We start from the raw sequence: 21,300 nt of genomic DNA, 5'->3' as shown, positions 1-21,300 counted from the left end.
GAGGCGATTCGGACGGCTCGGTCGAGAAAGGCGGTGGATTGGAGAAGGCGGTATGGAGGGCAAGGAAGAAGAAGCGGCGGCGATACTAAGGACATCGGGACAGGGTAAGCGGGCAGTGTGGGCTCGGGCCCAGCTGTCGCGCGTGGGGGCATATCCGGCGAGGGCGTCTAGGAAGCACAATGGGGTGTAGGGGAACAGGGCGAGGGACAAATGAGGAGAGGGGATTTTTGGGTGTTCTAGGGCAGATCTTTGGGGATATCTGGTTTGGTTACTTTGGTCAGGCAGACGATCAGATGTAAATGTAGTATCTTATTCACTTCACTGCTGATCCCGTCGAGGCTGATCTTCCTTGCTCTCTCAATTGCTACCTCATCGAGAAGCTGAAAGCCTATTATACTTGGTTACTAACTCTGGTCTCGCCCCTTACTCCGCCACCATCCTCGAATCAAACACCAAGAGGCGATGGTGGAGGAAGGATCGCCTGTAGACCAAAGTACTCCAGCGAGTTTGAGTTTCCACTGTCTTCGAGCTCGGTCTGCACGGTCAGTCTCACGAAAGCACTGAAGTTAGAGATAGTGCTCACGTTCTCTTCGATCAAAGCGTTGGCGTCCTGATCTGCAGCATACGAGATGCGCTGACAGAGACCCTCGTCCTGCGCCTCCTGGTCGTCTGCGGGTTGGAGGCAGAGGGTGCGCAGCCCTTGGTCGATCTGCTGCATGTTGTTGGCCTGCGGGATCAGCCAGACGGGCAGAAGGCACAGGCAAAATACTCACACCGAGAGACTGAGCGACAAACTCAAACGTCCATCCGTTTTGCTGTGCGACATACCAAGCATGCGCATAAGCTAGGAGCTCATTGCACGTGCTGCCTTGGTTGGCCCCAGCGATACACAGGCGATCCGCAAGGATGTCGATCTGGGTAGTGTGGTCGGCGCCGATGACCTGCTTGACCGTGTCGGCGAAGGGAAGCTTGCTGTTGATGTAGTCGCCAATGACGGCTTTACGACCGCGGTACTGGACGCCGAACACCTCGTCGATGCGCTGGTGGATCATGTCCCTGATCTCTGGGATACCGAGAGCGGGGAGGGTAGGGATGATCTGTTGGCGGGGAGTAAGGAGGGGCGCGGCGAGGGCGAGGGGGAGGGCGATGATGTAGCTGGTGAAGTGCATGGTGTTTGAGGAAGTCTGTTCAGTAGTAGCGAGTAGGGTTCGTAGTCGTGGAGAGAGGTCAGTGTGGGCGGACAAGGCTGCTGGGGAGAGACTTATATGCCTTCTTTGGTACCTCTACTGGTCAGCGGCCCCGTACCGATCACAGCTCCACCCTGGCAGTCACCAGCCGATTCATTGCATGTCTAGAGTATCTCCACTCTGGGTGCAGCGGGAGGACCCATGTGATACCTTATTGCCGCGGATATTCTGGTAGTACACCTTATGGACGGCTCTTCTGTGCGGCGCAAGTAGTAGACAGATCAACGGCGCAATCAACAGGTGGTGTGGGGAGTGGAGCAGTAGTGGAGCGACCAAAAGGGGAACTTGAGGTGATCATCATACCAGCTGCCGCCATGCCGGTGCCTGAGTCAAATCCCGATCGACACTTGGTGCGCGGATGTACCAGTCACTCGGGCGAGGTGGAGCATATAAGCAGTAAGTCGGGTACCAGAGAAAGCCTCAGATACTCTCAAGCCGAAGGAGCTGTAGACAGCGGGATGGAGGCACCGGAGCTTTTTACGGCAAGGATGTCACGCCGAGATCTGCATCGTCACGCCGAAGACAGATCCAGCCGAAAAGACTTCCGACGGGACGTGCTGCTTGCCACGTTTCAGGCAAAATGATCGGTTGAGGTGTTATCGCCGATCCACGTGTGCCACATCCACGGAAATGCAGGTTTGGCTGGGCGGCAATATGACATAACGCCTTTTTTTACTTCCGCTGGGCAGAGGAGCGCTGGCTGGCTGGCCGTCTTTTGGCGGTGAGCGCAAGGAGAGCAAGGCCGAGCTAGAGATTGTAATCCATACATCAAGATCATCCTCGACAAAATGGCGCAGCGTGTTACCCTCCGAAAGCGTCAGCCTTACAACACCACCTCCAACCGCCGGAGGGTGGTCAAGACCCCAGGTGGAAAGCTCGTCGTGCACCACATCAGGAAGCTCGCCGTGAGTTGACGAGATGGATCGTCTGGTGGATAGAGAGGGAATGAAGGGATGGATAAGAGGAGACGGACTAGGGCAAACGCTCGTACTGGCCGGATGCCAGCGTTGGAGGTGGAACGGAGTAGCCTTTGGCTGCATGGATGGCGCAAGGAGGAAAGGCATGGGGAAACAGTCGGGGCGGAAGATTTGCCTTCAACGTTGGATGTGGCGGATTCGTAAGGTCTTGCGAAAGTCTTGCGAGGCGGTAGCATGGGCGCTGCTGGGAATGGGAACGGGGATGCTCTGTTACAATCATGGATAGTAGCTGATCGTTTAGTCTGCTCCCAAGTGCGGTGACTGCGGTATCGCTCTTCCCGGTGTAAGCTATCATCCCTTTTTGTACTGGAGCCTTGCTGATCAATAGATCCCCGCTCTCCGCCCCCGTCAATGTTAGTCGAGCGGTAGCTTCCCGGAAGGGTTATCGAGGGAGTGCTGACAAATAGACGCTACCCTCTCCAAACGCCAAAAGACCGTCAACCGGGCATACGGTGGATCCTGCTGCGCCCCCTGTGTCAAGCAACGGTGAGCCTGCTGCTTCTACGCGCACATGGACATGGCTGATCATTGCTTTTCTTTCTTTCGACTTCACCACTCTGATTACTCTCATCCTACATCTGCTCCTCCCCATCGCTCTCGCCAACAGCATCACCCGTGCGTTCTTGATCGAGGAGGCCACTATCGTCAAGCGGGTGCTCAAGGGCAAGGCCACCGTCGGCGGGAAGAAGTAGAGAGGCGGAGATAGAAGAGGGGACGGGCAGTCTGGATTGGGAGGGGGGATTTCAGCCGTTCTCTTTCTCGGTCGGGCGCATGTATGACCACTGCATGATTGGATCTCCCTGGATGTTGAGGGTAGGTTGTCTGACTACCTTGACGGCAGCCAACTGCTCGACACGCATCGTCAAGACTTCGCGATCGGACCGGCTCGGCCAAACATAGCGGACGATATCGACGGCCGTGTTCCGACCGACCATTGCCCAATACGCTTAGCGGCAGTTCTGGGGTCGGCCCTGACTGGAGCTTCTTTCTATTGGCGTGCTTTGTGTGTCTACCCTGTGTGGGCATGCGGACGCTTCGACGCACTGATCAAAAGAATACTGCCTCGAGGCTGATGTGTGCTACATGACGGCATTGATTGAACATGCCTCGAGGCTCTTTGTTGATGGCGTTCTCATTGTCCCTCAGGTTGACTGACGGCTACCAAAGTGACTGACGATGCAGGGCAGCTATGCTGTAGCGAATGCTTCTCGCCTCCCGGACTAGCAGCCTCATCGCCCATCACCCAAGTCAGCTGTTCCTTTGGACCGATATCGACAATCCAGCCCATCCCGCCCGCATCCGGCTTAGCACCATCGAAGTCGCATCAACCCCACACACGCACACACGCTCTCCCCACACACAAGAGCGAGCTTCTGCGCCCTTATCTGATCGGGAAGTCGCGCCCCCAGCGGCACGCGTGCCTGATTAGCTCTGCAGCTGACGCGCCGGTCCGTCATTTTATGGAAATTCCGGGGTGGCTTCTGTGGAAAGAGCTGGAACGCGATCCAACCGGCGGCGAGCGCGCCGAAGGCTCCGCCGGCTGTTAATCAAGCGGGAGGGAGGACGGACGCGATGTGTGCCCCGGATATGACTGAGAGGGTGGGACGATGGATATTAGACCTAGCGAGGCGGGAAGAGGGCAGGGAGGTTGACTTTTGACTTCTTCCTTCTTCCCTCATCCTTCATTGTCCTCCTATCATCGACAGAGACTCCTCCCCTCTCATTCTACTATCAGCGACGATCAAGCCCCAACGGACCGGCCCGGCACCACCGCTTCCTTCTCCTCCTCCCCTCTACACACAAGAACAACCTCTTTCCTTCTTCCTTCCTCCCCCTTCCTCGCTCCTTCTAGGCGAAACCAAGCCCCTCCCTCGCCTTGTACGCCTCATTGACCTGGCCCTGCCTTGTCCTCCCTTGCGGACAACACCACACAATGTTCCCTCCCTCTCTCGAGTCCTCCTCGGCGCCGGCGTCGGGATACACCGGCTCACCCGAGCCGACTCGCTTTACTCAGGCGTATGAGGGCGATGCTCTAAAGCTGGAGCTCGGGGCAGCTATGGGCATGGAAGACGTGCAGTATGATGGAGCATCCAGCAACGAGTATGCTGAGAGCAGTGGTATGTCCATGGCCTCCCTCGATCCGCCTCCCCTCCCCCTTCCTTCTCTGCCCTCTCTTAGCTTACAGCTGACTCTGCAGGCTCGCAGCCCACTCCTCCCCTCCTATCCTCCTACCAAACCAGCTACGGCTTCCAGGCTGGCTCCTACGATGCTTACTCGGCCATCGACCAGTCCGGAACCGCGTACGGCGCTCCTTACCCCCTCGCCCCTGCTCCTCCCTTCCGCCCCTTCTTTCCTTCCTCGCACCTCGCAGCCCCTTCCCGCCTGATCAGCACCTCGGACATCCCATACAACCAGCTGCCCAGCACCGCTGCGCCTGCTCACGTCCACGACGCGCATACCGCCCTCCGCGGCGCGGTCTCCCACCCCAACTTCTCCACCTCTTCGGACCGCAAGCATCACCCCTATGCGCGTGCTTCCATCGGCCTCCCCTCCAATGGCGAACACCTCGGCAGGTCTGTCAGTACCACCGCTCTGAGACCTTACGGTCCCTCGCGCTACGCGTCCGGCTCGACTGCGAGATTCACGGCAGGCTCTGACTGTGCGCTATCGGTCGGAGCTGGCTACTCGTCCATCTTCGGCTCTGCCGCCACGCAGAACGGCGTCCTCTCCTCGGCCGGATCGTACCACTCCTCCCTCGGCAGCTCTACCTCCTACGCCCCGCACCAGCTTGCCCCCACCGGCGCCAATGCCGGTATGCCGCCTCACCTGTTCATGTCTGGTCTTGGGGGTCAAGCAGGCGGCCAAGCGGTGGACGACGAGGAGACCTGGCGGAACATCAAGGGCAATGGCCTCTGGGGTGAGCGATACATCGACGAGGAGGTGGATGAGCTGGACGAGGACGATGAGGAGGTAGAGGCGGAAGACGACGAGCTGGACTCGATCAAGGGCGACAACGAGCACAACCGCTCTTCGCCCGCTTCCTTCCCTACGGCCGATATCGCCGAGGTGGACGAGGACCTCGAAGCGGACAGTGATGACGATATCCCCCTCGCCCAGACCCAGCGCGGTCACGCCGCCTGGAACCGCCAGCTCTCCGTCACCCCGACTCCCGCCCCCACCCTCATCCCCACTCCCGCGGCGGCACCGGTACCGGCCGAGACGTCCGCGCACGGATCTGGCGTTTCAGGTTTGGATCTCGACGTGGAGGAGGAGGTGGAGAGCACGCCTGTCATCCCGGCGAAGAAGCTGGATGAGGAGGAGGCGATTGGTGCTCCTGCTCGGCATCAGGGGCAAGACGAAGAGGAAGGGGAGGAAGAGGAGGAGCTTCGTACCATGACATCCTCCACTCGTACTGGCTTCCCCAACACCAGAACCAGGTCCACCCAGCGCAAGACCTCTTCCCTCTCCACCTCGGCTGTCCGGACCGACGTCATCGACGACACCTCGTCCATAATCTTCCACCCCTCCGGTCGGGCCATGCGCAACAGCACCGCCGCCACCATTAAGACGGAGCCGGTCTCATTTATCCCCCTCAGCTCCACGCAGCGATCGAGCCAGTCCTCGGCGGTCGAGGAAGATGAGTGGTCGGATGCCAACTCGGACGACGACGACTCGGACGCTTATCCCTCTCGCAGCGGGACGCCACTCTTCGAGGTCGGTCGGAACGACACGGTCGCTCGTCGCGTCGGTAAAAAGGGGCAAAAGTCCCGGGCGCCCAAGGATGATGACGAGGAAAGGCGCAGGCTCAACCCTGATCTGTACAACAAGGTCGATACCCTTAGGAACAGGATGATGGGTATAGACACGAGGCTTATGGTCTTTGATGAGAAGCTTTGTCTGTGAGTCATCTTCTCGCAGCACCGGATGGCGATCAGAGCTGACGGTCAGGTTATTGGTGGATGATCGCTTCTCTCCGGAGTTTATCAGGTGGGACGAGACGGGGACGCACGTTGTCATTCCAGACTTTGCGGCATTCTGGCCAGTCGGTAGGCTATCTTCCTGGACCAGTATTCCGGATCGTACTGATATCGCAGCCTCTGCCTATGTCACCCTTAGCGTCAAGCAGGTCCAGTGGAGCGCGTTCGACAAGCAGCTCAGCAAGTGAGTTTTCCGCCAGCTCATCAAACGTGTCTTGCACCAGGCCGCAACTGATCACTACAGCTTTGGGTTCCGTCGTACCTCGCACAACAGCCACGACAAGAAAAGCAAGATCTTCCGACACGCCAATCTCCGTCGAGACGATAAAGAGCTCTGGGATCATGTCAGGGCTCTGCCCCGGCTGTTGAAGCATCAAACGGCTCTGGTATGTCTAACAACTCAGTATCTCTTTCTTGAAGATCGAGTGCTAACGAAGGCAGAAGAACACCCACTCTGGATCTTCCTCGAGCAGTCCCGGCGATCGCAAGACCCCTTCGGCCCTTCGCGCCATCATCAAGACCCAGGCGTCAGAGCTGTCCGCGAAGGACGCCCGGATATCTGATCTCGAGTCCACCATGGCCGGCTTGTCGATTAAGGCGGACAAGGCAGACCAGTATGAGAGGTTCTTGGTCGAGCACAGGAAGCTGTATCCGGAGCTATGGACTGAGGAAGACGGTGTGTTTCTCTTCCTCAATCCCCCCCCTTCTCAGCTAGTTGCTCGATGGTGCCCTCTCATCCGGTGCATGCAATCTAGCTGATCGTGTCAGCCAAAAAGCTCGGTCTTGACCTCTCCGGCCTCCCCGACTACTCGACCGACTCTCCCGCTCCATCTTCTTCCTCCAGCGGGAAACGCCTCCTCAGCCTCGCTGCTGTCGCCGAAGTCCGCAAACCCGTCAAGATCACCAGGAAGCGCAGTCGGGCGATCATGGCGCCCCAGGCGGAGGACGGCGTCAGCGAAGCGGAGCACAAGGATGAGGCGGTCGTCAGTCCGGAGTCAGGCGGGGCAGCGCAGAAGGGCAAGACGGGAAAGACGGTCAGTCGGAAGCGGTCCAAGTTGGTCTTGGGGGTGAAGCAGTAGGGTGCGGGGGTGGAAAAGGCACGGACGACAAAACTGGCTTCTCATGGACGATGGACGGGGCGGGCGCGAGACAAGGGAGGGAGGAGGAGTTGCGTCTAGGATCAGAAAACATTATGTGCGGGGAGGGGAGGGGGCAGGGGAGATCTTCACTGGTTGAATCTGTACGGTATCTCTTCTGGCTGCTCTGTCGATAGAGAAGTTGGATTTGTAAATAGAATAGGTGAGTAGTCGTTGTAGCTCCAGAGTTTTCGATAGAGCGTTTCCACATCATCATCACATCATGCATTCTCATACCATGTCATCTCGCACTGACCTCGGCCGAGGATAATCCCCTCGTTGACCCGAGATAGACCAACCCCTCCATATCTGCTGCTCTACCTGAATCTGGATTTGGTGTATGCTCCACCTCCACGAGATACACGGACGGATATCTCTCCACCGGGGATGCGCTATCGCCCGAAGTGGTGTCAGAGCTGGAAATGGCTCGAGATGGGTCTGGACGAGTGTGGATAGCGCGAAGAGATGCAGAAGGGAATTGAGCAAGGAGAGATGGATGCGTGAGGGCGTAGAAGCTGGATGGGGGTCGCGAGCGAGGTATTGGAATGTCACCAGGCGGAAGACGAGTGAGTAGTACGAAGCGGGTGAAGTTGTCTAGGTGTTCAGCATGAACCTGGAGATAGATAGGCCTCTCGCGCTTGCTATTCTACTGAGCGCAAGACTCACCGTTGATGGCCTGTGTGCCTTCATACAGCACTTCCAGCTCAGACTGATCCGCTACTGCAGAAGCCGAGCATATTGCCGCTCCTGCTCCTTCCACATCTGTGTCCAGCGTTTCATCCAGTAGGGACATGGCTGCACCGGCCGTGGATGGCCACGGTATCCTCTTTGCGGTCGGGAGATGTTGGTCCAGAAAAGCCGAGGATTGACCTATTGCCTGACACACCGTCAGCTAGTCCTAGTATTGCGATAGGAACGCATCCTATTCGGCACGGCAGCTGACCTGTTCATGGCTCCTGACCCAGCGGATATCCTCCATCCTTGTGCCCCGCCGAGCGACCAGACTGTGCTTGATAGGCAAGTCCAGATCCGCTATGATCCTTGGATAAGCAGACTGACGCGAGGGTCCCGCGATAGGCGATAGAAGTGAATCGATCGTATCTGTCACGCCGCCGTGTATGATATTCTGCAGAGGCATGACGAGGTAGTCGGCTTCATTGCGGTAGATATCTAGCGGTCAGCTATGCCTGCTCGGCCGGTTCGAGTCGGCGATTAGCGTACCAAGTATGGTTGGACAAGGGACTAGATCGAGGTCGATTTGCTGTATACCAAGGCCTGAAGCGAATTGCTTCGCCGCCTGTAATCAGTCAGCGCGGATCTCAAGGGCTGTAAAACAAGCCAAGAGGGAGTTGACGTACATACCTGATGCCCATAAGTCCCCGCTGGGCCTAGATAGGCCATCTTTTTCCTGCTAGAGCTGGAAGTAGCAGAGGATCCCTCTGCGCCATTGCTGCCTGACATCATGAGCAAGCTGAGTGACCTGGGTGATGGCTCAAAAGACGTATAGAAGCCAAACCCAGCCGGAGCTGTTTTGGCGGAGACGAGTGGAGGTTACGCACGGATCCCTTGAAACCGGGAGCAGAAACCGCCACATCCTTCTTTCCGCCAAATTCACCGGATATCGCCGATCCCCGCGAAATCTGACCCACCCGCTCACGCTTAGAAGGGCATCCTCCACCATCGACAATCGACAACATTCATCATGGGAAAAGTCCACGGATCCCTCGCTCGTGCCGGTAAGGTCAAGCAGCAGGTGAGTTGCACGGACCAAGGAGGGAGGAGGCGAATAGGAGGAAGGGAGGGGGGAGTGAACGACGTCAAGGTGGACGAGGTGGCAAAGAGCGATGACTTGGAATGGGAGAGGTGGATATGGAAGAAGGGGAGAGGTAGTCTGGGAGCGAGAGCTAATTAGACAGTGCCCCAAAGTCGAGAAGCAGGAGAAGAAGAAGCAGCCTAAGGGTCGCGCAAGTAAGTTGACGTTCACCTGGTGGTTTGGAGTGTTACGGACAGATCTCGTCGCGGGGAGGGAATAAAGGAGGAAACAGCGTCGAAGGATGGGCGTACGAAAGGGCAGATAAGGCAGGGGATGTCAATGGGGTAGACGCGAATGGGATGTGGACGCTGCGGAGGGATACAGGTTACGGAGGGACGAGATCTGCCGCGAGATCGAGCTGTCTTGGGACTTGTGCTGACTCTAACAGAGAAGAGGATGCAATACGTGAGCTTTCCGCTATCATCGACTACCCTCCGACATCGCCACTCGGATCGGTCCTTCCGACCCTATGCTGACTATGCAGAACCGCCGATTCGTCAACGTCGTTCTCACACCAGGAGGCAAGCGGAAGATGTGCGTATATCTTTCTTACGATCTCTACATCCTCACCTCACTCCCCCCCAATTCTCATTTCAATGATGATCCACAAATCAAGCATAGTTCAATCAGATTAAATCATGATCGATATCGCGACCATCTATATAGTCTTTCGCTCCTATCTGATACCTACCTCCTACTTTTTTCTGTTGCATATTACAAGGGAGCAAGCTGATATCTTTCAGGAACGCACAGCCCGCCGGCAAGTCTGGATAGAGAGGCGTGCCAGATGGGGTTGTTGTAGCCGTTCGGGGTTCTTTCGCATGCAGACCAGGATTCGAAACAACCTACCGGCTGGAGTGCGCGGTCTCGCTGGGGTGTACCAGCTCATTACAGGCTGAGGCCTAAGGTGCTGAGCCACTTGCTTATTCGTCCTGCATACTCACGATCGACGTTGGCTGGGCGCTTGACGCGACCGGTCTGAGAAGCTCTGGGGGAGGAGCACCGTTCATCACCTTCACCACGCAGCACGAAACCCGGGGCGCCTGGACATACGAGCGGTACGCGCAGTACAAGGCGGACAAGCGGTCTTACGCTCTCACCGAGCGTTAAGCCCGAGCTGACCGGGCCAGATTGTCGGCAACCCAGGCGGCTCGCAAGATTACGAGTCAGTATCTCAGTGGGGATTGGGACGTGATCAATGCGAATGTAGTGCGGGGGACTGCTATTTCCGGAGCGACGCCGTTGGGACAGGACCGAGAGGAGGTGGGTGAGGCATTAGGCGCCTCAATCACGGAAAATGAGTGAGGGTCGGAGGTCCCTGACTTCGTTGCTATCCCAACCTGCTGCCCGATTGACTGAGTTGATGCGCAATGCGAAGTCACATCTATTACGACTACTGCGCACCTACGCCCGACTGATCTCCATGCTCTCATCATAGACAAAGTCCGCCCCCTGCTTGCTGGGCGCCAACAACCTCGCCCACTCGAGGTACAGCCTAAAGACATAGGCCGTCATGTCCTCTTCACGCCAGTACGTGTCGACCCATTCTTTCCCCTCGGACGCGATTTGCTTAGCGAGCAGCGGCTCGCCGTGCTGCCCATCCAGGCCTCCTTGGAACTGATCGTCAGCACAACTCGCGGATGGACAGGAGGGAGCAGCTCACGAATGCGAATGCGTCGTGAAGGTCAGAATAGTCGAGCTTGATGGGGACGTAGTGCACCCAGGGCTGGATACGGTCTGTCCACCATTCCGCTACGAGCGTCAGCGAACGGACAGGGCCAGAAAGAGAGATAGGAAAGGGCGACTAACGAGTGATTGTGGTCTTAAAGATCAAGCTGCCAGAAGCGAGGAGGCGCTGGAATCGAGCCGACCAGGCGTTACCATCTCTGCAGTTATCAGTTCTGTACATCCGCCACAGCGAAGCTACTCACACGTCCAGGACGTATTTGTAATGCAGGGCATCATCATGCGTCATCCGATCGATAAAGTCAAACATCCGCCCGAGCTCGGCGCATGTCCTGTCCTCGACGTCGCATTCTGGTGATCAGCTTCTCATCACTCGGATCTCCTGTTACTGGTGACTTACGAATAGCCGACCCTGTAAAGTGTATGTCCAGGTACTTGTCATTGCCCACGCTCTTCTCCATCTCCCACACCCCATCTCCGAGAGTCGGCAAGCTGCCCCTCCCATTCGCCTTCTTGGGCAGTGGAAGCATGGTCTTCCCACCCTCCGTCTCCGTCGCCAGCTGTACCAGCCTTACACGATGACTCTCCCGCCATGGCGTCTGCGTCGAGAACAGACTGCCCGTGTTGCTTCCCCGCCACAAGAGCTTCTCCTTGTTCTTGTCCTCCCAAGGGATGTACGGGACGTCGCCTGACCACTGTTCGGTCGGGACGCCGAGAATGTCCGAGTGGAGGTTGGTCTTGGACAGACAGAAGAGAGGGGTGAGGTCGAGGTGATGAGGGTTCTTTCCGGCCAGTAGACCGTGCTGGGGGATCTGGTCGGGATGAGCGCAGAGGTCCATAGCGGCGCGATGGTCCGAGATGAAGCTGTGTGAAGGAGGAGGCGTATCGTAAAGCCCGGAATCGTAGCGCCTGATTTTCGAGTGGGACGGGCAGGCGAACGCCCATCCTCGATGCGTAATGTCGAGCTCTTCACCGTCGTCAAGGTCTGCAAGTCAGCCGAAACCACAGACTGGACTTACATTCTCCATCCTGAACATGGTCTTCCAGCTCGGCGCGATGTTCCCAGCTGATACTCCCTGCAGCGGTATCATGCACCGTGTATACCGCCGTAAAGTCCGGGATGTCCTTTGCGATACTACGGAGCAGCTCGACCTGGCCGTCCACCCGCATCCGCGCGCCTTGGATTTCAACATCGTTGTTGAAGGTGACCGAAGTGCGGATGGAGCCGGACTTGACGCGGATGGTGTAAGTGTCCGGCAGTCGAGAGGTGGTCTCGATGCGCTTTTGAAGCTGGCGTGGGGAGAGGGCGCGGAAGGGGCGCAGATCGCGGTTGACCTGGTCGTACTCGTCAGGAAGGGGGACGTTGTTCTCACTGGTCGTCAGCGCAGTATGGGAACTAGCAGGAGACGACTTACACGACGTATGCCCACCACTTATCGAACCCCTTTGGCGGCGATCTCCCCTGATTACGCTTCTTGTACTCGGCCACCGCACCCTTCAGGGTCGTGCTCTGCCTCGCCACCTTCTCATCCCAGTCTTCCCTCGCATCCCGGATGAGCTGATACAGCGGGTGCACCTTGCTTGTCATATCCACCTCGAGCAGCCCATCCTTGACCTCATGCTCCGAGCGGGACTGCAGCACCACGCTGGCAGGTACTGGCGCACGAGACGGTGAGGACGTGCGGACGTGTAGTGGTCGAGTCTTCCGCCTGCTTTGGCCTGAGGGGCGAGAGTCGCCGGGGGTAGCGGTTTTTGATTGTCGAGGGCGAATGAGAAGGTAGACGGCGATGAGGCCAAAGAGGAAGAGGAGGTATCGCTGCCATCGGCGTCTTCTGCCGAGGATGGCAGTAAGGCGCCAAGGGTGTGAGAGTGATGGTGTTGTTCGACCCGCCGCCTCCGTGCCCTTCGAAGCAGAGTTCTGCCCAGCCAGGCCCTTCTCGGATGCCCGCCGTTGCCCCACGAGGGTACGAGGGGCGATCGGCTGACCATTCTCCTGCTGAGACGGCCGCCTCCTAGGCACAGGTCGACTGAGCGAGCCATCAGCCTGCAGATCGGCGTCGGGGATGGGTTCGAGGCCGCGGACAGCCGGTAACGAAGGGGAACCGTGAGGATAGGTTGCTCGTTGGGACATCTTGCGAGAGGCGAGAGGTGAAAAGGAGGGGGAAGGGTGATGGGTGAAGGGGGAGTCCAGCTCTCCCTAATACTCTGGCTGGGGTGCTTGTATATGTAGGTGGACGAAGGCTAGAGATAAAAAGGACAGCCCCATTCGGCGAAGCAAGCTTGAGGCGGAGATCGTCGCCGTGGCCGGGTATCCCGTGCGTTCCTCGTGCCGAGATGTCTCAGAGATGCATTTGTGGCTGAAGCAGGGTGATGGCTCCAGTGCTGCTAGTCATCCGAAAGGGCCTGCAGCTATGTCAGGCACTGTGACTGGCACCGATGTGCAGCGATCATGATTGTACCTGGCGGCGAGGGGTGAGACGGTCTGTAGCGACCACACAAGCCTCCAGTGACGTCCGGAACGGGGTCATATACATGATGTCTGGCTTACTCTGCTCACGCTTACCAGTAGTGTAGTGATCTCTGATACACTCCCATCCTTCCCGGCGGTACTTGCAGTCCCGACATCTGTGATTACTCTCTGTGCAGGGCGATCTGCAGCATACCTCCCTTCGGAACGGATAGGGCGTTTCAGGAATTTCCCGTGATACATGACGGCATCTATCAGGGAGCCGAACAAGATTGGTAACGCAAGGGGTAAAAAGTCGCGTCCTTGTCACGCTCTTTCCGGCACTTTTTACGCGCTACCCTGCGATCCTTGCCTGCTGCGCCATTCAAATCAAAGCTGTCGTACTCTCTCCCGCCCTGCAGTCGTTTAGCTTTTTTAGCCCGTCGCGTCGCTCCTCTCTAGCACACGCGCGTTCAAGGTAGAATTCAGGGACACCCCAAACAGAAACAGAGCCAGCGGAGTGAAAATCCAAATCTCGTATCAGTGGTTCAAAAGATTAGATCGGCTACCATCCATCTCTTTGTTTCATACCTCATCCTCCCTCTGTTTATACACCCTCACACACTCCTTTCCCCCCCACCCATCCCACTAAAACACACACAAAATGGAGGCCGCCAACCCTATCATGTCCCGCAACAACATCGGGACACCCGAGGAGTACCGCAAGCGCAAGGTCGCGTTGATCTCTGGTATGTTTTATCAGTCTTTGGCTTGAGCAAGTCCGATCGACGTGACCGATCACGGTCAGGACAGACTGTAGTAGAGCCAAGCTGATGAGATAGGTATCTCCGGTCAGGACGGTTCCTACCTCTGCGAGTTCCTCCTCGCCAAGGGGTACTTTGTTCACGGGTAGGTCCTATACCTGGTGATATCGTAACTATTGCTGACGATCCAGTATCATCCGGCGTAGTTCCTCGTTCAACACTGGCCGTCTCGAGCACCTTTACAAGGACCAGCACCAGAGTGAGTGCCTTGGCATCGTGACCGCAAAGGACTGAGCTGACTTTTCAGAGCCTAACGTGAGCTATAGCCTTCTTCATCCAGACCATGACTGACTCTCCAGATGATCCTCCACTACGGTGACTTGACCGACGCGACCAACTTGGCCTACATCATCTCCCAGGTCCAGCCTACCGAGATCTACAACTTGGGCGCCCAGTCCCACGTCAAGGTCTCCTTCGAGATGTCCGAGTACACTGGCGATGTCGACGGTCTCGGCACCCTCCGTATCCTCGACGCTATCCGTACCGCCGGGCTCGAGAAGCACGTCCGGTTCTACCAGGCCTCCACCTCGGAGCTCTACGGTAAGGTCCTCGAGACCCCCCAGAGGGAGACCACCCCCTTCTACCCCCGATCCCCCTACGGTGTTGCCAAGCTTGTAAGTTTTTCCCTACGATACAGGGGACTACGCTGACTGGTAGTACGCTTACTGGATCACTGTCAACTACCGTGAAGCCTACGGCATGTACGCCTGCAACGGTATCCTTTTCAACCACGAATCCCCTCGTCGTGGTCGCACCTTCGTCACCCGCAAGATCTCGCGCGCCGTTGCCGAGATCCACCTCGGTCTCTCGGACTGCATCTACCTCGGTAACATCGACGCCAAGCGCGACTGGGGACACGCCAACGACTACATCGAGGGCATGTGGCTCATGCTGCAGCAGGACGAGCCTGAGGACTTTGTCCTCGCGTCCGGCGAGACCCACCCCGTCCGCGAGTTTGTCGAGAAGGCTTTCAGCCACGTTGACATCCAGCTCAGGTGAGTCTCGTGCCAATCCTGATGCGGATGTAGCTGACCATCAGGTGGGAGGGCAAGGAGGACAACGAGGTCGGAATCTGCACCAAGACTGGCCGCACTCTCGTCCGCGTCGACCCTCGGTACTACCGACCCACCGAGGTCGAGCTCCTCCACGGTGACCCCACCAAGGCGCAGACCAAGCTCGGCTGGAAGCGCAAGGTCGACTTCCCGTCCCTCGTCGAGGAGATGGTCAAGGCCGATATCCAGATCCTCCAGACTCCCGGTGTCAACCAGAACTAGAGGGTTATAGGGGTTTGAAATTATAGAGTTTGATGTCTGGCTTTCATCCATAGCAACTAGGTTCTTATTTTGGTCTCTTCTGGGCTGCATGCATATCTGCGCAATGTACTTGACAGGCGAGAAATCCCAAATCTGGATGCATCTTCCTTATATCCCAAATAACCAAAATGACAATCATACTCCTTCAGAGCTACCCCGTGATAAAGTCGTTCAGATGCCACGTCCAGTCTTCTGGTACGCGGTGGTCATGGTCGTAAAACATGTGACCTATGCCAGAGTGCCAGTCGATCACTCTCCGCATCGCGAGGATGCTCACTGCCGTGTCAGCAGGGGCGCATCACGGGAAGCCTGATACTCACTCGTGCTGGCTCCGACGCCAAGGAAAGCTTTGCCAGACGAGAGAAGTACAGTGTCGATGATAGTTGGGAACCTTCCTTGTCAGCTCGCACAACAAGGCGGCTCACCATTGATCCAGCCGCTCGACTGTTTTGCTAGACTTGTGCTCGATGATCTTGAACCCATAGTTGCGCAGTGGGCCTCTGCACGATATCAGCTTAGGTCAAATATCGACCGATCCCACTCACAGCCAAGCCTCATCATCCTCATCTGTGGTGATGAGAACGTGCTCTATAGTCACGCCCATCGTATCCCTAGCATCTTGTAACACTTGTGAGATCCGATGCGCCCATTGCCGCTGAGTGATGTCTTTATACCAGTTGTTGAAGTCTGGATGATCAGCTGACTCATGCGCAAGACTCACCTCCTCGCCTGATGTGAACGCCCATATACTGCTTGTCAGCGAGCCCTCATCCCTGAGAGACCGACTTACCAGAGGTACTGGCTGATCCCAAGCCACACCCAGAGTATGCCGCACAAAGTCCTCCACCACCTTGATCAGTCCCGGCTGGAATCGCATGTACTGGCCGACATGGTGCCATACCCCTTCGCCTGAGCGCCACTCATCGTGCAAACCGCCACCCTTTGGCTTGGTCTGCAAGAAATAGCTAAAATCCAGGCATGAGACCTGCTGGTCTGGGGGTACGGCCGCGGGGACGCCGCCGAGCTGATCGAGGGAGTCTTCGGGAATTTTGCCGGTATGATATGTTCGGAGCAGGTCGGCGACACCGTAGATGGATGGGTGCTCTAGGCTGTTCTTGTAGGAGATCTCGCGGGGGACAGGAGTATATTTTACCGCTGAGGATCAGCCGAGCCATGGCGGGACTCACTCATAGATTTGAAAGGAAGGTAAGGCCATGTCCCTGCGTTCTTGAACCTCCAGCATCCTAGCGTCTCTGGCACAATGTCTTGCTCCGCATGTATCAGATCCGCCTCCTCCTCCCTGAACCGCCCTGTCCCAGGCTTGGACCGCTTGACAGACTGCAGTCGTGGTGATTGTCTCTCGCCGATCTTGAGCTCGTGCGCTTCGATGATAGGCTGGTTGCGGAGTGCGCTCGAGAGGAATGAGAGGTCAAAAATCTCTCCTACAGCGACGGTGGTAACGTGCCCACCGAGGTGCTCGTGATGGGGCTCGAAAGCGGGGAGGATGGGGATCCGACGTGCGAGCACAGACACGTAGATGGCTGCTATCAGCAACGCACACCACACGACTCACAGTTACAGGTGTCCATAACTTGATTATTCCATCTAAGCTTTCAGCTGAGAACACACACACACCTTTGAAACGTCACTCACCCTGAAGTTAAAAATCCCATGTGATACTGCTTGTCCGGCCGCAGATTCGTCCTAAAGGACGCTTTGGCTCCCTGGTCCGACAGACCCCCTGCGCTCGGCGCCCTGGTGTGCCGCTCTGCTGCTATCCACTCCCAAGCACCGTTCGTAGCAAGACTGGCACGACCCCCCATCGTCTCCACCTCCTCGTCCGCCCGTTTATGCAGTTCCTCATGCGCCGCCGCATATTCGCTGATATAGGACCACAGCTGCTGAGGCGCTGGCTTGCTAAGTGGAGTCGGTTTGGCTAGCTGCGAAAAGTCGGGGCTATCGGATGAGAAGAGTGAGGGAGCGAAGGGGTAGGTGATGAGCCCAAAGAGGCACAAGGCGATGACAATCCGCCAGTACCGGAATTGGTTGATGGCCCGGCGAAAGCGAAAGACGGCCACCTGGAAGGAGACCATGGGCATGGCGCTTCTGTGCCCGGCGGAGGCTGTGGAATGAAGAGGAGTGGAGAGAGGATACTGCATACCGCTGGCGGGCTGATGAAACGGAGCTAGTAAACATGAATCCTCCGAGACCGGATAGGCAAAATATGGTAAGGCCGGGCCTGAAACCAGGGACGCTTATGGCTAATCTATGCGGGTCCGCCCGCAGATCCCGACCCGATCATGGATAGCTGAGCACCCTACAGCTCCTGGCTAGTCTCTGACTACTAACCAAGATCCCAGCTCGCATACGATATCTATAAGCGCCTCGCCGGGCTCTAGCAGACCTACAGACTACAAGAAAGGGAACTCTGGTTCTACCATAGGACAGGCATTTCCTCTGAACTTCTCTGTTTCCGCCAACTCCGCCGCCGACGCCAGCCATTGATGATAGTAGTACCATGTATCGCCGCATGGGTTTGCGCCCCAATTGGCGACGTCGTTGTGTTCTCTAGGGATGGGGCCAAAGAAATTGGTAGGATTGAGGGACATGACGAGGTTGAAGACGGTCTGGTCCTTGCCGACAAAGAAGCCCTTGGCAAGGAGCCGGTCAAACAGGGCATAAAAGGTTGATTCGAACCAGAGGACCGAGGATGGGGTTCCGCCGAAGAATGAGCCTGTCATCAGCTCTATGCAGCAGTGATACTCACCCTCGACGATATCCGAGCCCAGAGGTCCCTTCTCCTCTCCCCACGCCTTTTCCTGTGCTTGCGGCTTCCGCCAGAGCGGGAACATGACGAGTGGTGCGGGCGCAGAAGGATCAGACCCGACCGTCGCTGCGCCCTGGCTGAAGATGGAGTCAAGCCGGTCCATATCCGGCCACGCCTGCAGGAGGTGGTCCGCCCGCATCGCTCCCGCGTCTTCCCAGAAGACGTACTTGTACGTTGGCGCCCTCTTGTCATACGCCTTGAGATCCGCCATCGCCCGTACCGCCTCGCCGACAAAGTACGCCTTGGAGTCCCATACAGCGTACAGGTCCGGGTTGTGGTATGCCTTCTCCCCATCCTTGTCCCATTGCTCCTGCGCTACCTTGGCGAACTCGGCCAGAGGCGGAGTCTCCAGAGGCCCGCTGTACCGCGTGTCATAGTACACTTTGCGTTGAGCAAAGACGCCTGTGTGATTTCGCCGACGAGTGAGGTCCGAATCGACTGCCCGAGCGATAAGCCCTTGCAGGTGGGCTTCGTAGCTGGACGAGGTGAAGATGTACATGTCGGTTGAGAGCTGGCCCATAAGATTGGTGAGCCAGTGGTCATAGTCGCTCTGGGGATGTTTGGACTTTTTAAGGGGGTAGTAGGCGGTGACAAGGAGGACGCGCGGGGGGGCGGCGGAGCCACGGAGGGAGGGGACCCATGTGGGCGAGGAGGCGGTGCTAAGGGTGTAGAGGAGGTACAGCGCGATGATCCCACCGAGGATGAGCGGCGCGCTTAATCGCTGGGGTACCCGGAACGACATTGTGACCGAGGATGTGTAGCGAGGCGATGGCGATAAAGTCGGTATGGTCGATGTGTACCTCCTTTGGCTTTGGATGAGGGTACGTAAAGCTGCCCTGAAAGGCGGACGCGTAAAAAGGTAAAAGCGGAGAGCTTCAACTGTACATGCATGGAGGCGACTCCATCTAAGAGCGCGTGCAGGGGATGCTGCGTTGCTGACCCTGTATCGCTCGCCGTGAGGGAGGGAACTCGATGCAAGAAGGAGAGCCGCTGGCGAAGCGTACAAGCAGAGGCATATATAGCGCCCCCTCGGAGCTGTCGTAAATCAGGCACGGTGCACAACCTTATCCAATCTTTGTCGCAGATCGCGCACGCGTTCGCTAGTTCGCTCTTGACACCTCTCTTAAGCTTCATCTGCGACCTGTACATAGTCACCTAGTCACCACCGCCCCCTCCACAATGGCTCAGTCCGCTTTCTCAGCGCTGGCGAAGAGGAAAGGCTTGTTGCCTGTCCTTGCCTTGCTCATCGGGGTCGTCTACTACTTTGCCGCGGACCATACAGACAACGGCTATGCGGCATCGCTCTACCCCTACGTCTGGCCGGAACAGTCGTCCAAGGTCGCAGCGGCACCGTCACTGTGTCCCGAGGTAGTACATGCCCCAATGCCGCCGAGCGCCCCACCAACAGACTGGTCCACATTTCACCAGATATCGAGCATTCGGCACTCGGGATGGTCAAACCCAGATACCATGCCCGCCTCTAGCGACGGAGTGTTGTCAGGCAAGGGCCACCGCGCAAGCTTCCGTACCAATCTCAGGCCGGACAAGCACTACTTTACGACGTTTCCAGCGTTTGGGTGAGCTTGTGCTTGGTCCATGCTGATGACTAGCTTGACCAACCAGTTCATCTGCATCTACACTTGTGAGTCAGCGTCTGGGGCGGACTGACAGCAGCAATCTACATGGCTTTGCTATCGGATAGAATCCCCATCTTACAACCCTTCATCCCTCACTATTCGCATTTGGGCGGACATGGAACTTTCCTCCCTATCGGCGAGGTATACGACCTGAACCGACTCCGCGCGGTTCTCGACTTACCCATTGTCGAGATGTGGGAGCTGAAGGCTTCTACCATACTCAACACGACCGACCCTGCTATCGAGGAGACGCCAGTCATTGACGAAATTGGATGCTGGAGCATGTGGATGACGTCGTATGGCGGAAAGTATGGTATCAGTGACACCTATAGGTTCCGTGAGTTTTGCCGATGATGGAGCTGATGCAGAACCGGAATGGACTCCTATACCTCAGGAACACGTCCGGGCTGGTGGCCTTCAGCCAAACTTGCGGGACACGACATCCTTACTCCGGATCAGACCGCCCGGTCAGGACTTCACATTGCCCCCTGGGTCGCAAACGGTATTGACTAGACTCAACGTCACCCAGCCCGAGATGGTCCCTGACAATCATGTCGCTTGCTTGGACGTCACCATGTTTATGATGGTCGAGCCGGAGAGGTGGGACGTCACGGGCGAGTGGGTGGCGGGAGACGGGGCATGGCAGGCGGTAGGGAGGCATATGCGATTCCAGCCGTTCTGGTTGAATCTGGCGGAGGTATACCTGCGGCGGACGTTTGGGGTGGCCGAGGGCGATGCAATTCCACCTGTAAGTGCGGGTCAAGGCAGGACTGACTTTTAGTATATCGGAGTGCACATCAGGCGGACGGGTGAGTCAGGGTGCGTCCGGAGCTGATCCAGATTTCTCTGATACTTTGAAAGCCGTCTCTCTTCGGCACTATGCCCATGCGGCTTCTATCGTCCAAAACAACATCCGCACCTATCTCGGTGTCGATGTGAAGCGCATCCTGGTTCTGACCGACGAAACGGACCCCGAGTGGCTGTAAGTCCGCATGAAAACAGCAGCTGATCTTCCAGTAAGCAGATAGACAGCTTCGAGGGGTGGTCCTACGTCAATCACGAGGCGGCCAAGACGAAGGAGCTCGGATTATGGTGAGTATGTGGTGAGGCGCAACTGATCTAGCAGGTATCCCACTTTATTGGATACTGTCATGATGTCGGGCGGGATCGGTCTTGTTGGGCTGTACAAAAGTACAAGTGAGTCCCACACATTCTCAAGGCTGATTTTCAGTGGCCATCATGGCATCACATCGAGTGACCGAGTGGAATGCGGGAGTGGCAAAGTTGTTGCAACACGATTATGGCCTTCAGGTGCCGGATGGGTGGGAATGGGCGAATTCAAGAGGATAGAGGGCGCTTTGGGTTTTCTTATTTTAGACGTTTTGGTGTATTCTGTTGCGCATCTCGGAGATAGGGC

The 21,300-nt window shown here is 57.0% G+C and overlaps 10 protein-coding genes across 10 annotated transcripts; 5 read left to right on the top strand and 5 right to left on the bottom strand.

The window, feature by feature from the left end:
• Window positions 1-445: 445 nt before the first annotated feature.
• Window positions 446-1,169, bottom strand: MKK02DRAFT_38353 (uncharacterized protein; the record flags this gene model as incomplete). Its single annotated transcript, XM_053090057.1, has 3 exons — window positions 446-535; window positions 584-727; window positions 774-1,169. 3 exons carry the CDS (start codon window positions 1,167-1,169, stop codon window positions 446-448), a joined length of 630 nt encoding a protein of 209 aa, XP_052943472.1.
• An 866-nt stretch (window positions 1,170-2,035) lies between these two features.
• MKK02DRAFT_38352 (60s ribosomal protein l34-b) lies at window positions 2,036-2,916 on the top strand (the record flags this gene model as incomplete). Its single annotated transcript, XM_053090056.1, has 5 exons — window positions 2,036-2,152; window positions 2,466-2,507; window positions 2,553-2,577; window positions 2,632-2,710; window positions 2,832-2,916. The coding sequence occupies 5 exons, from the start codon at window positions 2,036-2,038 to the stop codon at window positions 2,914-2,916; spliced, it is 348 nt and encodes a 115-aa protein (XP_052943471.1).
• Window positions 2,917-4,157: 1,241 nt separating this feature from the next.
• MKK02DRAFT_28479 (uncharacterized protein) lies at window positions 4,158-7,280 on the top strand (the record flags this gene model as incomplete). Its single annotated transcript, XM_053087569.1, has 7 exons — window positions 4,158-4,341; window positions 4,422-6,123; window positions 6,173-6,270; window positions 6,319-6,385; window positions 6,446-6,587; window positions 6,643-6,877; window positions 6,970-7,280. 7 exons carry the CDS (start codon window positions 4,158-4,160, stop codon window positions 7,278-7,280), a joined length of 2,739 nt encoding a protein of 912 aa, XP_052943470.1.
• A 298-nt stretch (window positions 7,281-7,578) lies between these two features.
• On the bottom strand, window positions 7,579-8,798 carry MKK02DRAFT_38350 (Prephenate dehydratase-domain-containing protein; the record flags this gene model as incomplete). The annotated part of the gene is made up of 5 exons (XM_053090055.1): window positions 7,579-7,931; window positions 8,004-8,214; window positions 8,281-8,507; window positions 8,559-8,634; window positions 8,700-8,798. 5 exons carry the CDS (start codon window positions 8,796-8,798, stop codon window positions 7,579-7,581), a joined length of 966 nt encoding a protein of 321 aa, XP_052943469.1.
• Window positions 8,799-9,039: 241 nt separating this feature from the next.
• Window positions 9,040-10,455, top strand: MKK02DRAFT_38349 (ribosomal protein S30-domain-containing protein; the record flags this gene model as incomplete). The annotated part of the gene is made up of 5 exons (XM_053090054.1): window positions 9,040-9,090; window positions 9,254-9,305; window positions 9,539-9,555; window positions 9,635-9,684; window positions 10,281-10,455. 5 exons carry the CDS (start codon window positions 9,040-9,042, stop codon window positions 10,453-10,455), a joined length of 345 nt encoding a protein of 114 aa, XP_052943468.1.
• Window positions 10,456-10,554: 99 nt separating this feature from the next.
• Window positions 10,555-12,967, bottom strand: MKK02DRAFT_38348 (uncharacterized protein; the record flags this gene model as incomplete). The annotated part of the gene is made up of 7 exons (XM_053090053.1): window positions 10,555-10,767; window positions 10,814-10,902; window positions 10,960-11,036; window positions 11,082-11,187; window positions 11,237-11,821; window positions 11,856-12,208; window positions 12,252-12,967. 7 exons carry the CDS (start codon window positions 12,965-12,967, stop codon window positions 10,555-10,557), a joined length of 2,139 nt encoding a protein of 712 aa, XP_052943467.1.
• A 979-nt stretch (window positions 12,968-13,946) lies between these two features.
• MKK02DRAFT_28476 (uncharacterized protein) lies at window positions 13,947-15,380 on the top strand (the record flags this gene model as incomplete). Its single annotated transcript, XM_053087568.1, has 7 exons — window positions 13,947-14,031; window positions 14,125-14,191; window positions 14,238-14,305; window positions 14,354-14,361; window positions 14,406-14,720; window positions 14,764-15,101; window positions 15,146-15,380. 7 exons carry the CDS (start codon window positions 13,947-13,949, stop codon window positions 15,378-15,380), a joined length of 1,116 nt encoding a protein of 371 aa, XP_052943466.1.
• Window positions 15,381-15,570: 190 nt separating this feature from the next.
• On the bottom strand, window positions 15,571-17,518 carry MKK02DRAFT_38346 (uncharacterized protein; the record flags this gene model as incomplete). Its single annotated transcript, XM_053090052.1, has 9 exons — window positions 15,571-15,695; window positions 15,740-15,810; window positions 15,845-15,919; window positions 15,965-16,106; window positions 16,141-16,168; window positions 16,210-16,574; window positions 16,607-16,960; window positions 16,993-17,024; window positions 17,073-17,518. The coding sequence occupies 9 exons, from the start codon at window positions 17,516-17,518 to the stop codon at window positions 15,571-15,573; spliced, it is 1,638 nt and encodes a 545-aa protein (XP_052943465.1).
• A 312-nt stretch (window positions 17,519-17,830) lies between these two features.
• MKK02DRAFT_38345 (uncharacterized protein) lies at window positions 17,831-18,988 on the bottom strand (the record flags this gene model as incomplete). Its single annotated transcript, XM_053090051.1, has 2 exons — window positions 17,831-18,153; window positions 18,187-18,988. 2 exons carry the CDS (start codon window positions 18,986-18,988, stop codon window positions 17,831-17,833), a joined length of 1,125 nt encoding a protein of 374 aa, XP_052943464.1.
• A 728-nt stretch (window positions 18,989-19,716) lies between these two features.
• Window positions 19,717-21,233, top strand: MKK02DRAFT_38344 (uncharacterized protein; the record flags this gene model as incomplete). The annotated part of the gene is made up of 9 exons (XM_053090050.1): window positions 19,717-19,823; window positions 19,857-19,888; window positions 19,921-20,220; window positions 20,252-20,631; window positions 20,665-20,692; window positions 20,724-20,865; window positions 20,901-20,975; window positions 21,010-21,080; window positions 21,115-21,233. The coding sequence occupies 9 exons, from the start codon at window positions 19,717-19,719 to the stop codon at window positions 21,231-21,233; spliced, it is 1,254 nt and encodes a 417-aa protein (XP_052943463.1).
• Window positions 21,234-21,300: the final 67 nt, after the last annotated feature.

The sequence above is a fragment of the Dioszegia hungarica genome (assembly GCF_025882075.1).
Source record: "Dioszegia hungarica strain PDD-24b-2 chromosome Unknown MKK02contig_16, whole genome shotgun sequence".
NCBI lineage: Eukaryota > Fungi > Basidiomycota > Tremellomycetes > Tremellales > Bulleribasidiaceae > Dioszegia > Dioszegia hungarica.
Note: the sequence above shows the minus strand (reverse complement) of the source record. Positions and strands in the feature narration are given on the sequence as shown.